At 30.8% G+C, this 18,350-nt stretch overlaps 2 protein-coding genes across 2 annotated transcripts; both read left to right on the top strand.

Annotated features, from left to right (window-relative positions):
• Nucleotides 1-1,497: 1,497 nt before the first annotated feature.
• Nucleotides 1,498-4,828, top strand: LOC105763785 (vesicle-associated protein 1-3). Its single transcript, XM_012582136.2, has 8 exons — nucleotides 1,498-1,710; nucleotides 1,963-2,033; nucleotides 2,142-2,223; nucleotides 2,355-2,467; nucleotides 2,552-2,704; nucleotides 2,847-2,888; nucleotides 3,545-3,622; nucleotides 4,445-4,828. The coding sequence occupies exons 1-8, from the start codon at nucleotides 1,659-1,661 to the stop codon at nucleotides 4,556-4,558; spliced, it is 705 nt and encodes a 234-aa protein (XP_012437590.1). The 5' UTR covers nucleotides 1,498-1,658; the 3' UTR covers nucleotides 4,559-4,828.
• Nucleotides 4,829-12,975: 8,147 nt separating this feature from the next.
• LOC105763784 (putative lipid-binding protein At4g00165) lies at nucleotides 12,976-16,869 on the top strand. Its single transcript, XM_012582135.2, has 2 exons — nucleotides 12,976-13,451; nucleotides 16,638-16,869. The coding sequence occupies exon 1, from the start codon at nucleotides 13,062-13,064 to the stop codon at nucleotides 13,437-13,439; it is 378 nt and encodes a 125-aa protein (XP_012437589.1). The 5' UTR covers nucleotides 12,976-13,061; the 3' UTR covers nucleotides 13,440-13,451; nucleotides 16,638-16,869.
• Nucleotides 16,870-18,350: the final 1,481 nt, after the last annotated feature.

The following is an 18,350-nucleotide window of genomic DNA, read 5'->3' as shown; positions in this document are numbered from 1 at the left end:
ATCAACAAAGATATGTTGTTATAATAGGATTGGATATCATAGATGAGCTTACATATGTCCATATAATCAACAAAGATCACAACCTAAAGATTTTGTTAACAAGAATTGCCAACTCCATATAAGGCAAGTTATGAGGCTAACTAGTGTGAGACATTAGTGGGTACTAGTCGTGGCACGACTTTAGGCATTCATTTCATAATTGCCTCAACAATAAAACCCTTATCAAGGTTGAACATGCCTATCATATTTAGAGCACAAATCCGACTTCACTAAACAAACTTTAATCTACCATGATTTGTCTAAATCTCATCAAATTAATTACTCTTCATATAAGGATACAAAGAATCTCAAAGTTAATTCATATCTTCTTGGATTGCATAACCTTGTATATAAGGTAAATAGATCACATAAAAATATTTGAAAAATAACTTTGCTTAATTCGATCTCTTCACCAATAATAAACATAATATTATTTACACAAAACCCTTAATAAAATACAAACAAATAATCAAAATATTTTGATGAAGCATATTAGCAAATAAAGTAAGTAATGAGTTTGAGTAGTGCAAGCACTAATGAACATTGCTCATTGGCACTTATCATAAATTGCCTCACTAACATTCATTCTCATAGTGTTTCTATCAAAAGAAAAAGAAAATATTCATAGTTAAAAGTTAAAATGCTAGTTAGATTTTGATATCCCAATTTATTTCCTTAACAAACTATTATTTGTAAAAAAAAAAATCAATAATGTTAAGTTGAAACGTACTCAAGGTCATTAAATTATTAGTAGATTTATGTTTTGGTCACTCGACTTTAAAAAATTACAAAATGATCATTAAATTATTCAAAAATTTTCATTTAAGCCAGTGAACTATTTGAAAATTTTATTTAAGTCACTGGGTTAATTTAAAAAAAAACTGTAAGGGTAGTGAGCTCCAAACGATGATTCGACAGTCAGTACAATGGATTAGCACCCATCGACAAGTAGAAAAATATATTTTAGATCCAAATTGATCTGACAATTAGCGTCAAAGATAAAAGAAGAAAGCTATTGAAATTTTGGTTCACAAATTCTTGACATTCAAAGCTATTTAATGAAAGAAAAAAACTAAACTGTAGAAGGGATGGGGAATGAGAGATTTCAATTGGTGCAAGCGGTGCAAACAGAGAAGGTCATACAATACAACGATGATTTTAATAACCCATTCAATAACCATTTTGTAACTTTTTGAAGTGAAGTGACCAAAATGTAAAATTACTAATATTTTAGTGACATTGATTGTAGTTTACCCAGAAAAGAATCTTATTGTCGAAACAACCCAGCGGTCACTGCCCATTAGGTCTATAACCCAAACATTAATGGATTTCTACACATAAATCGAATCCCAATCTCAGGCGCACGCTTTTGTAGATCAACGGTTCAAAAATGTCACAGACATCACAAACCTGTGGAATTAGCATCCTTTAACGAGTCAAACGAATTAAAATAAATCAAACCGCTTTGTATCAGACTCACTTTCGTTCTTCCCGATCTCACAAATTTCTACTAATTTCATTTTCTTGATTTGCTTATTTGTCTTCATATTTTGATTTTATCAGCAGAGAATTAAAAAAAAATTCAATCTGAATAACTGTAAATATCCTGGTTTAGATCCATGAGTATGGGAGATCTCATCAGTATTCATCCATCAGAGCTTAAATTCCCATGTAAGTTCTCATTTGCATCCTTAGCTTTTTTATTGTTTTGAATTTTAAAAAAGTGGAATGCGAATGTAAAATTAGGTAACATAAGTTTGAAATTTGAAATTTGAATCTGATCTGTGAAAAAAATAGATAGGAAAAGAATCAAGTGAGTTTTGATACCTAGAAGAAAATAGAATGCGAATTTGATTTTAATATGTGTAAGGACAAAGAATTAGATTTTTTAAAAAATGTTTTTTCTCTTACGGAATTTCATAGTTGAATTGAGGAGGCAAAGTTCATGTTCTATGCAATTGACGAACAAGACGGAAAAATATGTTGCGTTTAAGGTAATTTTAACGTTCATATCTTTATTTTAGCTGTGATTGGATTTGAATATTTGATATTGATACACTTATATCATACTGTGAAAATTTCTCTTTTAATGCTTTTAATAGGTTAAAACAACTAATCCGAAGAAATATTGTGTTCGTCCCAACTCTGGTATTGTTTTGCCTGGAAGTTCATGCAATGTCACCGGTAAGTATTGTGTAATTTACTGGTTTTGATCTCTGTGGCAGCTAAGCCATCGGCATTACTTCTTTTTTTGTTCTGTTCTCCCTTAGTACCTTATGCGTTTACGGTTTTTTGACACGAGTTTTTTCTGGCAGTTACCATGCAAGCTCAAAAGGAGGCACCTCCTGAGCCATGCAGGGACAAGTTCCTCGTCCAGAGTGTTGTTACTCCTGATGGTACAACCAGCAAAGACATAACCCCGGAAATGGTATGATGGCAGTGCCACCATTGTCTATTTTGTCAACTTATTGGTTTCTGCGTTGCATTTAATGGATGTATGATTTGAATGCAGTTTAACAAAGAGGATGGTCGGGTTGTGAACGAGTTCAAAATGCGAGTCATTTACATTCCTGCTAATCCGCCCTCTCCTGTTCCTGAAGGATCTGAAGAGGGGACCCCTCCCAGAGCATCTTCACAAGAAAATGCGAATCAAAATTTTGAAGAGGTAAGTTTCTTCCTTTTTTGCTGGCTGACTAGAAAATGTTGTCTTTGTTTTTCCCCTTTTATCAACTATTACTGGAGAAGCTATTACTCACTAGTGATATACTTTGTGTTTCACTTGTTTCCCAACTTAATGCAAAATTTAGGTATCAAGATCTTTAGAGGATACTAAAGAGAAGTCCTCAGAGGTATGCCATTTCTCTGTTGCTTAGTTAATATTTCCAACTTTTTTTTTTTTTTTTTATGAAAGAGTCTTTCATCTTAATACTAATAGTACTGGCATTTTCCTGGTTACCACCTTACTGGTTGCTATCTTTACTGAGTAGGCTCCTTAACTTTTCCTTCTTGTCCAATCTCCTCGTTGTTTTAGAATATGAAATATGCATTTCAATTGTGTGGGACTAATTGTTATTGTTTTACTATTTGGTTTGTGCGCATAGCATGTTTAATAACCTGGTGGTAACTCTGGAATTTTCTCAAGGGTAAGCTCAAAGTGTGTAGTGATAAATGACAATAAAATCTTGGAAAAGGCATAAAAAGGGTATTAAGTAAAAGAATCTGCAACTGCTGATTCATAATTAATGCCGTAGTGATATGGAATTGTATGTTATTGATGTTTTTATATACTTATGGATGAGATGTACCTAAAATCGGGGATGTAGCTCTGCGTAGAGATGGCGTCAACCTGTTTTTCATATAGCAAAAGCTATATCTAGATGGTACATTGATTGCCCTATTTGCTAACATTCCCCTCTTTCACATTTTAGATGTAATTTTGAAAGTATTCTACTCTTATGCGTGCCATTTTCTTATAGCATTGGTTGTTTGGTATGATTATCTCCAGGCGTGGTCTGCAATTTCGAAGTTGACAGACGAGAAATCTTCTGCTTTGCAACAAAATCAGAGGCTGCGTCAGGAACTGGTATGAGCTTATAGTAGCGGATACCTTAGTTTTATGCATCATAGAATATCAATTCTTGTTCCCTTTCGTGGTCTCTTATGTATTGTCATTATCTTATAATAGTATTAGTTCCATTCATGCTCATTTGTCTTATTTCAACTCTTTAGTTAAAAGGGGGTGAAATTTAAATTGGGAAGTGTTTAAAGCAGAATTTGAATGTTGCCATTGGCGGTGATGACCACTTTCCCATTAAATATTTTTTCTTAGGTACCCCAATCATGGGTAAAAGTACCATGAAGGTCCTTGTACTAAGATTCAGATTGCATTTTACCCCATTTGCTTAAAAAATTGGCAAATTAGTCCTTGTACGTTAGATCAAAGAGCAAATTGATCCTTTCTATTAAAATTTCATTTATTTTTACCGTTAAAAACTGATGTGGCTAACAGAATAATAAGACAATTGCATGTGGTGTGTCATGTGTATCTCATTTTGATGTACAAAGATCAATTTTTAATAGTAGAAATGGATGGAATATGTAGGGCCAGTTTGCTCTTTGATCTAGTATATAGGGACTAATTTGCCTATTTTTAAGTGGAGCGGGCAAAATGTAATCCTACCCCTAGTACAAGGGCCTCTATGGTACTTTTACTCCAATCGTGTTAGTGGTCTGTATGAAATATTGCCTTTTGTTACTGCTTTCCGCCTCTCCCCTCAAAATTTCCTACATTATCTCTCCATATAACATGGGCATAGTTTACTATTCTGAACCAAAGAATCTTTTTATTATCGTTTGTTCCTATTCATGTTTGTTACATCTTTACCATATCAAATTTGTCATGCAGGAACAAATAAGAAAAGATATTAGCAAAAGTCGTGCCGGTGGGTTCTCTCTAATGTTTGTGATGCTAGTTGGTCTACTTGGTGTCCTGGTTGGCTATTTTGTTAAGAGAGGTTAGGAAGAACTGTATTCGGAACCAACTTGGATTAAAAATTGTCGGAGTAAGTAGTAATTAGCGGCTGTTTTTTGAAGTTTTGTTTTTCATGACTTTTTTTTAGGTCCTTTTGCTTGTAGTGTGTAAAAATTGTAGCCCTGATAAAAAAAATGTGTTGCTTATAGTTAAAATGATTGATTGTTGAAGTTGATCACGTGAATTGATTCCATGGTGGTTTAGATAGTCTCCAACTTATGTAAACTAAGATATTGTTAATGAATTTGCGTTTTGCAAGTTTTTTCCTCTGCCAAACGGGTAACATTTTGGTTGGATTATAGTTTTATATTGGGTTAATAAAAATTTTGACCCCTAAAGTTCGACAACTAGGTACACTTTGGTACTGGAACATTTTCTTTTTTCCATTTTGGTATCTGAATTTTGCAACTAAGTTCATTTTGATCTTTGAACTTATAAAAATATAAAAATTTGACAACGTGATACTCTAAGGTTGTGCTACTTTATTAGGTTTATTTTTTCAGGTGATGATGTGATACAATCTCAAAGTGTCACGTTATCAATTTTTTATATCCTTTAAAGTTTAGAAATAAAAATGAACTTATTAACTTTATGTACTAAAGTCAAAAAAGGTAATGTAAAATTAGGGAGTAAAAAATTATATTAACCCATTTATATTTTTAGCCAGCTTGAATAAAGATGATGATAGGGTTCTTAGCATTGTTCCACTGATCGGTTTCTGGTTGAACAAGAAAGAGCTCAATGGTTGAACCTGAATCAATTGAATTTGGACATTTGAATCTGAATCTTAATTTATTATCTATCTGAAAATTAATATTATCATTCTCTCCAAGATAATGGCAAATAAAATATCTTTCTAACTTATTTATCAATATGAGTTTTGCTTAGATGATATATTTGTAATTAGCAATCAATTAACACTTCTAATTTATCGATAGAATTTTAGTTCGATTGGTATGGGTATTGTTGTCAGTACGGGAGGGCATAAATTCAAGTGTGTTGAAGCGCGTAATTCTAAGTATTGTGTCAAAAAAGAGCAGATATGATCAGAACTTATAATGAGATTGTTCAAAAAATTTAACATCTCTAATTTTAAATTTCTTTATTATAAAGAAATGTTCAATATTTTTGGTAAAAGAAAGCATATATATTTATTTTAAGAGTAATTATTTGGTAAATTTTAACTTCATAAGTAATTGGGATTTTGTAAAGCTAATAATTTTTACTGAGTGTATCAAATAATTATCCTTGTTTTAGACACATGTTTAATGTATTTTTCAACATTAAAAAAGTATCATTAAAATTAAAAAAATAATTAGTTTGCTATTATTTATGCTAATATTATCAGCTTCTTTATTATGGTTGAGGGACTTTACTTGAATGATACTCGAACCTTATACAATACCTTGACCTGAAGAATTATTTTTGGACCATGGTTAATTATATAAATTAATATCCCTATAACAAATATATATAAAACCCTAGTGCACCTCCTCGTCTGCTTAATTTCTTTTCTATATTGAAATAGACCCTCCATTAAAAATTTCTCCCATCCACAATAGTCACAATACCAACGGCATAGATGTTAACCTCAGCAATTTGTATCCTCTTTTTGGCCATTGTTTTAAAGCCTCGAACCACAATCTTCGACAATAATCAACTTTTTCCATTGTCTTGCTCCCAACATGCAACATCCTCGGAATCCAGCATCGTCCCCACTAACAGTGGCGGCAGCCAATCACCTCTTGCTGAGTTCCGGCAGCTGTCTTCGGTGGGTTCGAATAAAGAGGAAGAGAAGGAAAGAATATAGGAATTCTTTGCATGATTTCTTTTGGATTTTTCTTCTATTTTTGGAACAGTTTTAGCCTTTTAGGCATTCCAAAGTAGTAACTTTTTTTTTCTTTTACATATTTTTGCATTTTGTTGAAATTTTTATTGGCTTATTTTGTTGGTTGTACTAAATTATATCAACAATATAACTAGAAAATTTTGTTATTAAGCATACTAAATCGATAATTTTAAACACGATATGATATGCATCGATGAAAGAAGTTAAAAATATAAATATGGTATATAGTAATGAATATGGTCCACTTCACAAATCTCAGTGATTATTTTACTTCTTTAATAAAAATAAAATAAAAAGTAGGGGTTGAATTTAAAATTAAAATTAAAACTATGTGAAGTAAAATTGCCAAATAAAATTTAACAAAATTAATATAATGAGAACCTAATCAAAATAAAATATTAGTTTTGATTAATGGGTTTAATCATTGATACAAATATAATTTTGATATTTTACAATAAATTAGTTATTGACAAATAATCCTATAACGAATGCCTAAGATTCAATTTACTAATAGCATTAAAAATGAAAGAGACTCAATTCAACAAACAAACAAACATAGCTCATTCAGACTAAATCGCGTATTTATATAACAATGAATTGCATACTTAAACATACATAACTACATTATTCATCACAAATATTTCAAGTAATCGAATACACCTAAATAGTTGTAATTAAAATAAAAGATATGCAAATACCAAAGAATAAAAAAGGTTAAGAGCAAATTAAAAATCACAAACTTGAATAATCAAAAACATTCATTGAAATTTCTTTAGTAGAAAAAGAGTTTAACAACTTACAGAGAAAAGAAAACACAAAAGTAAAATAATATTATTTGTTAGATTTTTATCATATTTGCATTTCGAACTTCTAAGCTTTTTTTTTGGCACTTTCCCCGTATTTTTTGGCCTTGGGTCTTGAAACAAGTCTGCATACATTTTTCAATTCCCTTTAGAACCACATAATATGGGCTCAAGATAGGGCTAAAACACTCAAGTAGTGTCAAGTTGCGTAAAACTTGTCAAAATTAATCTTTAAACTTACTTTTCTTCAATTCTTTCGCCTAATCTATAAAAAGTAAAATATAAGCCAAAATAAAATAATTAAGAACTTAAATAGTACAATTCAAAAGTAAAATTATTAAAAATAAATTTAAGTTTATGCACTTTATCAGCTATAATCCAAAATCTTCTTGAAAGTTATTGCTTCTGCGATGCAAAAAAAAAAACCCAAAAATAATTTAGTGATTAAAATAGGAATCACCCTATTTAGAGTGATTAACGTGATAATTTTAGTTTAGGCGAATAATCCTCTCGAGCATGGGCTTTTATTAATTAGTTGAATTTTTTTAGAAAAGAGTTAATTGTTCTAAACATCCTCAAATTATGACCTTAATTCTAATTGGTCCCTAAACTTCAAAACATTTTAATAATATTCCTAAATTATCGATGATATATCAATCGGATCCTTTTATTATTAAAATTGTAAAATTAACTATTAAATAACATGTTAAATATTATGCAACATAATTTTAAATGTAAATTTTAAAGAAAAGTAAAATATTGATGTATAAATTTTAACTAAAAATAAAGTAAAATCGAAGAAAAAGCGAATGATAAAATTTCAAAAACCTCAGAAACTAAGATTTTTACAACATCCTGTTGACAAGTGAAATCAACAAGGAGTAATGGTTGTAGACACCCATTTTGTCTAAGCCCATTTGGAGGCCTATTAAAATTTTTGTTCTCTCTTTAAACGTTCAAAGCCTACCTAGTTTTGGTTTATTTAAGATCTTTTTTTTTCTTCTTCCCTTTTTGGGCTTGTCAAATGCCCAAATTATTATTATTATCATCACTATTACTATTATTAAATATCATTATTATCATTTTTTACAAATAAACAAGATTAAAAAACAATATATATACATGAAATGAAAAAAAAGTTTTTTATATTTTTGTTCTTATACAAAAAAGGAAAAAAAAAACAACAACAATCATTCTATTTTTTTTCTTTTTTTCTATTTCTATCTCTTTTTTTATGCCATAGACATGTCATGAGGGATCGGATTTTGGGCTCCGATGAAGGGGACGTCACTGGACCGTCGATCCTCCGCCCCTAGCAACCCCCAAAAATCTTAGGAAAAATTTTGATTTAAAAAAAAAAGAAAGTTTAGATTTTAAAAACAAAAATATGTTTTTTTAGTCATTTTAAAGGAAAGTTTAAAATTTTAAAACAAAGTTTTGATTTTTTTTTTCAACTATTTCAAAATAAAAGCATTGATCTTTAAGAAAAAAAATAGTGTGTTTTTCTCTTTTAAAAGAGAAAGTTTAGATTTTAAAATAAAATCTTTTTTAGTTATTTTAAAGGAAAAATTAAATTTTTAAAATAAAGTTTTCATCTTTTCAACAATATCGAAATAAAGTTTTGAATTTTAAGAAAAGTAGTATTTTTTTTAAAGAAAACTTTAATTTTGTAAAAAAAAAAATTTGGCCACCGTACGCGGCAACTCCACCACCAGAGGCCAGAGAGCCGTTGGGCTCTCCGGTGATGGAGCCGGCCAACATAGAAGGAGGAAGAGGTTTTTTTTTTTTTTTGAAAAAAATGAGGTTAAAATGAAATAATGAATAGTTTTTTTATTTATAGGTGCCAAAAATGGGTAATTTATTCTCACCCCTTACTTTTTAAATTTACAAAAAATACCCTATTTTTTGCAGCACCATCCTCACTCTCTGGCCTATTTACACCCGTAACCCTTTTGTTTATTCAAACATTTGATTTAATTCAAAAATTCAAAATTAAAAGCAAATTAATTGCTACATCAGTCCTCTTTCTTTCACATTTTTATCTTTTAGTCCAAAAATCAAGCTGTGTCATTTTGTTTCCATCTTTAATAAATTATTTACACTTATATCTTCCCTTTCATTTGCATTTATACCTTATATATTTAATGTCAATTATGCACTTTATTTTAATGTTTTATATTTATTTATACTTGTATAATTTTATTTATTCTTATTTTGTCTTTATTTATTTTCATGTTCATTTATATTTATGTTTTTTTACATTCCCTTACATACATTTTAATATTATTTATTTATGTTACTTTGATTCTTTTATTGTATTATGAATTAGGTGTATTATTGTTCTTATTATCATCATCATCATCATGTCAATGTCTTATTTATTTCATTTATTTAAGTTTTCTTTTTATTATTGTCATTTTGAAAGAGTTTTAACTTTTCATTAACTTTAACCAATTTAATTAATTTTCCTATTTTACTACTATTCGTTTTAAAAGAAGAAACTTTAGGTCATTTTTCCATCCTATAATTGTTGACATGATGTTAGTTAAGTAGGTGTTACATTTTAATGAAACCATAAGGTTTTTACATTTTAATGAAATCATAAAGTTTTTACATTCGGGTTTAGGTTAATCTTTAAGATCTTATCTACCATTTACCCTAGAAAATTATAAATAATATATAAGATATTTTTTAAGGTTTTAAACTAATTTTAAATATCGTATAGGATTAGAATCTTAAATTAATATGTAAATATTCTTTAGGGCTTTATTCAAGATTAAAACTAAAGATTTTTGTAGGTGTATTGTAAATCATGAGTAAGTCTTTCTAAATATTTTATTTTAGAAACTTTTTAAGAAAGCTAATAAATGTTATTTAAGATTTATTATTTTAGGATTTTGATGAATTTAAACCTTAGACCAAGAATTTTAAAGTAAGATAAATCATAAACTCGATATATGATACTTTCGTAAGATCTTGATAGGTTCAACGTTGTTAATTAAATCTTTAAAATAATAATAAAACATTTAATAAGTTGTAGATGAATTTTAATATTTCTCTTAATTCATTGATAATTTCTAGGCTTTTTTTTTAGAATTATAAGATAGAATTAATTTTAGGAATTGAAGGTAAATTATTTAAGTATCCTTTAGGGTTCCTGTTAAGGGCAAATTACACATAAAAGCCCTATTTTTTTAAAATTTACCGAAACGGGCCCGATATTTTATTATTTACCCGAATGGGTCATTTTTCCCGAAATCGCGTCCACTTCAGTGCGATGTCAGGGGATGTGTCAGCAAATCGCGTCCACGTAAGCGCGATTTGCTGACGTGGAAGCAATAATTCATGAACAGTTTATGTTTTTTAGCTTGGAAAACTTTGAAAGGCCATAACTTTTGGCTCGGTTGTCCGATTGAGACGATTTTTTTTTATTTCGAATAACTTTTTGAGATCTACGCGCTGACATATAGTCGAAGGTGGTTTGCTGCTATTTTCATCGAAAAAGATCCTTTTTTGCCTCTAAATTTTGATTTTTTCGATTTAAAATTGAATTTTGAAACATTCAAATCATTATTTTCCTTATTTACTTGAAGTAAACACCGGATTTTTTTTACAGAATTGTTGTATTATTTTTTCTGATTTGACACGTATATGGAATAGGTCCGATAAATCATTAGAACGTAAGTAATATAATTAAGATAATAACAGTATTTTTATAATATGTCAATTAATTAGTTTAGCTTAGTTGGTTAAGATGCTTGCTTTTTCTCTTAGTACCTTGGTTCAAATCTTGTTGATATAATTTTGAATCTTTTTGTACTTGTTGCATTTATTTTTTAATCAATTAACTCTTCAATATTACATTAATATATATTATTAGTACAATAGTATAAACGAATTGACAATTTGAGCTACAATATTATGAATATTAACTACAATACATAATTTGAGCTACATATTACAGTAATACATTAATATGTATTATTAGGGGCAAAATACCAAAAAAAGGGGGCAAATTACACATAAAAGCCCTATTTTTTTTAAAATTTACCGAAATAGGCCCGGTATTTTATTATTTACCGGAATGAGCCATTTTTCCCAAAATCGCATCCACGTCAGCGCGATGTCAGGGGACGTGTCAGCAAATCGCGTGGACGTCAGCGCGTTTTGCTGATGTGTCAGAAAATCGCGTCCTCGTAGGCGCGATTTGTGTCCACGTAAGCAAAGCGCGCTGATGTGGACGCGATTTGCTGACACGTCCTCTGACATCGCGCTGACGTGGACGCGATTTTGGAGAAAATGGCCCATTCCGATAAATAATAAAATATCGGGCCCATTTTGGTAAATTTTTAAAAAATAGGGTTTTTTTTGGTATTTTGCCCTCCTGTTAAAAGTAAAAATCTCTAATTTAAGTTTAAAATTAGATAAGTTTGGTGAACACATCTTAATCGAGTTACAAGTAAACCGAAGACATTTTCTTTAGAGTTTTTATTTAAGATTTCCATAAGATTTTAGCCTGGATTAAAACATTAATATGCTTAAATAAAATATAAAAAAAAACCTAGCTCCTAAGACCCCGTAGGACTATCCTTGGATAGGCGTTGTAGGGGTGCTATAACCTTCCCCACATGTAACCGTACTCCCGAACCCGAAATTTGGTGATGAGATCGAGTCTAGACTTTTAGGATTTTTCGTAGTATTAATTCTAAACTTTTAGACGATAGGTGACTAACCAACCTAGCCCTAATTGGTTAGTGGCAACTCTACGTTAATTTAGGCCCTCCGCGTCTAGCTTTGCTTACTCGGCCCCCGTACCCTTATGTAGGCAACATTATGACAATGGTTCACCCTTAGCTGGGGCAAAGAGCCGCTGTACTTGGTTTAATTAAAGGAAGTCGAGAGAGAGAGAGAGAGAGAGAGAGAGAGAGGGGGGGATGACGGAAGAAGAAGACTAAGTGTTTGGTTTTGTGTTTAATGGTCTCTTTGGTGTTGTAAGTAGGCTTATATACAAGAGACAATGGATGCCACATGTGTTAGGCTCGTTGGCGGCAGGTCACATCTTGTCTCCTTGTAGTGGCAATGATGTTACCTTTTAGGTTGGTGATTCAACATTTTAGGACGACCAAGCAATCAATGGGTCCAAGGTTCCTTACGGTCTTAGCGGAGAAGCTTAGTGAGGGTTCGCCATGGTGTTGTCTGATGTCTAAAGTTCGCCTAACCATGACACATGTATGGCATTAGGTTTCGTTGCTAAAGACACGTGTAGGGGGCTCGAAGAGGTGGTGTAACACAACCGTACAATAGTCATTTAAAAAAAATTCTTATATTAAATTATGCTACATAAGATCTGACGTCTCATTTAATGGTTAAATTAACAATTTTAGTAATAGAAAGAACTTATTAACTTAACATAGATAGTTTGAGAATATAATTAAAATGTTTTAAAATTTGTGAACAAATTTAAAATGAAACTAATAATTTAGAGATATATAGAACAATAACTCTAAAAAAAAAAAAAACACCACATCGCTAGGTCAGGCAAGTGAAGTATATCTCGTTTGGTTACACCGATGGCCGAATAATGCCATAAGCCGAATCTAATTCTTGGCTGGCAAATGGCTAATGTAGGCACTAGATTTACTGCTACACTAATAACAACCACAAACCCATTATGTTTGCTTTTGAAATTTATAATGTCAATCACACATCAATAAATATCTTGATTCAAGCTTTCCACACCATTGATTCATAGATTTTTCACAAACTTATCCATTAAATATATATTTTCCCTAAAAAATTTCTCATGTGTTTCCACTTGATCCATTTTCAGTGAAAAGCAATGGCATTTAATTGTTGTAACGCAGCAGCTATTTTCATGTTGTTTTTCACTTGCGTTTTATCTCATAATGTCGTTCCGTGCCCTCCAAGAACGACACCGTCGATGCCTCCCTCAGTTGCGGCCAAATGTCCCAAAGACACACTCAAGTTCGGTGTTTGTGGGAGCTGGTTGGGGTTGGTTCACGAGGTCATCGGGACTCCGCCGAGTAAAGAGTGTTGTACGTTGATTTCGGGTTTAGCCGATCTCGAGGCCGCATTGTGTTTGTGTACTGCAATTAAGGCCAATGCACTTGGTGCTAAGGTTAAAATACCTATTGCCATTAGCTTGTTGATAAATGCTTGCGGGAAAAAGGTCCCTCAAGGCTTTGCATGTCCATAGAATTCTATTAAGGTATGATTTATTTTCATTTTACTGTTCATAAAATCCTTTTAAAATTCATGACGGTTCGTTTTAATAATATTATCTTCAGAGTTTGAACCATTAATTCTCTTTATTTAGTAGATAAATTGTTGTATCATCCCTCATCTTGACTTATATAATGGATTCTATGCTTTTATTATCTTTTTAGTAAGTGATTTAAGAGTAACAATTATCTAAGAATGAAATTCGAAATTAGAGTTAATTAAAAATAAAATAAAAATATAAAATTTTTATCACTTCACTTATAATTCAATCGATAATTTTATAGGGGTTGTTCAGAGTTACACTCTTTGCTACTAAACAGCATTATTCTAACTTGATATTAATCCAAAATAAGCTCACATGTATGTTAATGGTCCACACTACAACTTGATTTCAAAAAAATACTGTGTTTTTTTACATTTTGCTATATCAAACAGTAATGGTTTATTATACTGAAATAATTCAAACAATATTTCATATTTTAAATTCATCTTTTCATTTTAAAATATTTTAATTGATTCAATAAAATATTAAATAAGGTATCAATTAAGTTTTTTAATCAATCGGCTATTAGTTAAGATGTTAAATGTTAATTCAAAGCATATTTGAAATATGTAGATCAAAATATAAAGTCGAATGTATCTATAATATGAACAACATTGACCTAAGGTGTAAAAAAAGAAATAGTCAGATTGTTGGGGATTGACCTGATTAAACAACGGACAAGTAAAAATAGCGGAAGAAATTGAGAAATTGAACACACAAATTTAACGTGAAAAAACACCTCCAAAAAGGATAAAAAATCACATGCAAAGATAATTTTGCTATAATGGCAAAAGAACGAAGAGTACAAAAGATGGAGATAAATATTAAACCCCGAAACCCGAAAACAAAGAACCCTCAAAACATAAACACAAAAATTCTCCAAAAGTGTTATGAGTTCTAATCTTTAATGGGTGTATTTTCTAAGGTTGTAAAAGAGCTTATTTATAAGCTAAATTTGTAGGTCAAATAATAAAATAATCTAAACTAATCAAAGTTCGACTTGAAACAAATAAACGAAGTTTAATTGAGAGATTATCTCTCAAATTTAACTGAAATATGAGTCATCTGAAATATGAGTCATACTCAACAAATCTCCACCTTGACTTGTATTTTCACAACGTCATCTTTGCCAAAGCCCGCCACTGGCCTATCTTGAACTATGCAGGGAATTAACTGAGTTGAATCTGTGCTTAGAAGCTGGAAGACTTCTAGCCTTCGACTTGTGCACTGCCAAATCAAAACTAACCTGGGTCTGATTTACACTAATATTGTAATAGTCCGATTTTTAGTGGTGTTGGAAATAGCGGTTTGAGGCCACAAAATCTGACGAGTAAGTTCATAAATATTATTATTTAATATTTATGAGTCAAATGTGATTTAAAAAATGCATTCCCAGGACTCTGTTCCGGTAAATCGGATTCGAAAATATTTATTATAAATATTGACGAAGCTAGTTGTGCAGTTAATTAGGTTTTGATTAGGTGAGTTTGACTTAATTTAGGTTAATTAGATAAAAGGATTAAATTGAATTGATTGTGAAAGCTTAATTATGAAATAGAAAAAAATCAAGGGACTAAATTAGTAAATAAACCAAAAATGTGACACTTGTGTGGTAATAATAAAATACATGTGTAATAAAATATATACATACATTTGTAATAATATGTATAATTTACTTATTATTTAATTATAAGATATTTTAGATTAAAATATTATTATTATATTATTATATATATAAAACAAAAGAAAGAAAAGAAATAAGAAAGAAACATAAAGCTTAAAACGAAACAGAGATGGAAAGAAAGAAAAGGGAAAATTGGGGTTTTGAAGTTCCAAGCTCAATTGGTAAGTCAATTTAGTCCCTATTCTTGTAATTTTTGAGTTTTTGGAGTTCTAGAACAAAATAAGTCATGATTTATGTTGAAATTTTGAAAGATAGTAGATTTTTAGACATGAGTTATGTTGAATTAATTGATAAATTAGGGTTAAATTGATTGAATTTCAAGTTAGGAGTTATAGTAAAGGATTGATTTGTAAAATAAATCATAAGTTTTGAATAGTAGGGACTAAATTGAGAGAATTTCAAAATTAGGGATTTATGGTGAAATTAAAGAGTTAAATTAGTTTAAAGTGTGAATGAAATGAAAATATGGAATTAGTTGTGAGAATAAAAGTTAGTCACGATTCAGGGACTAAATTAGAATTTAGGAAAAATATTGAGTAAAAATTGAAATTTTTAATGTGAGATTGAATGGTGTTGTATTGATGATATTTAATTGTTTTAATTCCGTAGCTAGCGTCGTACCGGAATTCTCGACTAAAAAGGGGAAAAATATAGTCGACGTCAAATAGCTCGGAATTCCTAGTTTGTATTTGTATAATCCAAATCTAATTATTAATTGTTGTATTTTAATTAAATGTTATGGTAAGTGATTGAGGTGAGAATTATTGTGTTTTACAATTAAAATGGATTGTTTTGGTATGTGATGAAATTATATTGGTTGGATTGAATTGGAATATATATTATGAATATATATGTGTAAATATGAAATTGTGCAAATATGATAATTGGATTATATTTGATATGTATAAAATTCAGTTTTAATGCCCAAGTAGACAGAATTTAGAACTACTGGGATATTAGTGGCATGCCATTAAGGAACTTTAGCGCGCTCTCTAATTTCTAGCAGGAAGTGTTCTCCGTTTAGTACATATGTGCTCTCTGTTTAGCACTTTAGTGCTCTCTGTTCATTAGTGCATAATAATGCACCTCTGTATTTGTTCTGTATATTCGGTATGTTCTATAAAATCTACTTTGGGCTAAGAATATGAGATAGTAAACTGAAAATAGAATGTGAAATATGTTGTAAATACATGGAATACACGAGTTATATATTCATAAATTGATTGTGGAATGGATAGTGCCATTGTTTAAATGATACGTGAATAAATTATGGAAAGGTATTATATATAGCAAGTGATGACAATTGAGTATTTTGTAATTTTAAATGTTCAATTGTGTTTAACATTTTATTATACATATTTTATTGTTTTATTTTTAAAAAAATTTGGATTATAGAAATACCACTAAGTTTTTACTCAGCGTACGGTTTTGTTTTCTGTGCGCAGGTTAAGTACTTAAGTTTGATCGTTGATTCAACATCCAACAACGATCTCGAACTCAAATATGGTGATGTTTATTTCTTTGTGTCGGCATATACGTAGAGTGTCTAAATATTAGTTATTTTGTGGTTTGATTGTAAATGAAGTTATAAGAGCTATTTTGGAGAGTTTATAATTTGGATTAAAATGATTCTTTGATGACTTGCTTTGATGATATAAAATGTTTGAGATTTCTGTCTGTTTGATCTGTAATCTCCGGTAATGCTCCGTAACCCGATTCCGGCGAGGGATACGGGTTGGGGGTGTTACAAATACAGTGCCCTGACTTTTCAAAACCTACATCCAAAAGAGAACTTTTCTTCAAAGAAACGATCATACATTTTTCCCTCATATGACCAAGTTGCCTCCGCTCCAAAGGAGTTAACTTCGACTCCGTACCGGACAAGGGAGGTCCAGTTTCACCGCTCACTGTAGAACCTTCCAAAATATAAAGACTGTCGATCATTTTACCTTTTAACAAAATGAGAGCCTTACGAGGCACCTTAATGTTGCTTGACTCGATATTGATTCTGCAACCTTTTGAGTTTAAAATACTCAAGGAGATGAGATTCTTTTGTAAATCATGTACATATCTGACATCTGAGAGTGTCATAATCATCCCATCGTGCATCCTAATTTTAACAGTATCAAATACCAATTACCTTACTGGATGAATCATTTCCCATGCGCACAACTCCACCTTCAACTGAACTGTATGTGGAGAACCATTCTCTGTTGGGACACATGTGGAAAGAATATCTCGAATCTAAGATCCACCCGAATGTAAGCTTGGAGCTATTGCTCATTGACACTAACAACAAATCATCACCGCTTTTGTGGTCAAATTAGCACCAGCCACATCTTCCTTGTTACTCTCAGTAGCCTTTTTATTTCGCAGTTTATAACAATCTGACCTAATTTCTTACAATAGCGACACCTTTTGTCTCGCTTCTTTGATACTACCAAAATGGAAGCTTGCTTATCTACATTATTATCCGAACCAAACTCATTGTCGAGTTTATCTTTACTCAACAAATGACCATTCACATCCTCGGACGAGAGTTTGTCTTTGCTATAAATCAGAGTTTCCCTGAAAGACTTGTATGAAGAGGGTAAAGAACACAATAATAGCATATCCTGATCTTCATCATCAATCTTAACCTTAACATTATTTAAATAATTTAAAAGAGTAACAAATTGACTAATGTGATCTCTAAGAAGCTCACATTCGTTCATGCGAAACGTAAATAGACGTTGTTTCAACACAAAACGGTTAGCCAGAGACTTAGTCACATAAAGAGTTTCTAACCTTTTACATAAAACGGATGAGGTTTTCTCCATCAATACCTCCTGCAATACCCTATTTGTGAGGCATAAAACAGACAGGGCCTTTTCATCAAGCTCTTCACATTCTGTCTTATCTAAATTCTCAGACTTTTTCTCGGTAACGACCTTTTTTAAGTCAGTTTAAACTAGAATTGCCATCATTCAAACTTGCCACATATTAAAATTTGTGACACCATTGAACTTCTCAATGTCAAGTCTTGTTGCTACCACCTCTGAACAGGTTGATCTGCGAAAATTGAACTAGCTTTTGATACCACTTGTTGGGGATTAACCCGATTAAGCAACAAATAAATAAAAATAGAGGAAGAAATTGAGAAATTGAACACACAAATT

Source organism: Gossypium raimondii, chromosome 12 (genome assembly GCF_025698545.1).
Source record: "Gossypium raimondii isolate GPD5lz chromosome 12, ASM2569854v1, whole genome shotgun sequence".
NCBI classification, from domain to species: domain Eukaryota; kingdom Viridiplantae; phylum Streptophyta; class Magnoliopsida; order Malvales; family Malvaceae; genus Gossypium; species Gossypium raimondii.
Note: the sequence above shows the minus strand (reverse complement) of the source record. Positions and strands in the feature narration are given on the sequence as shown.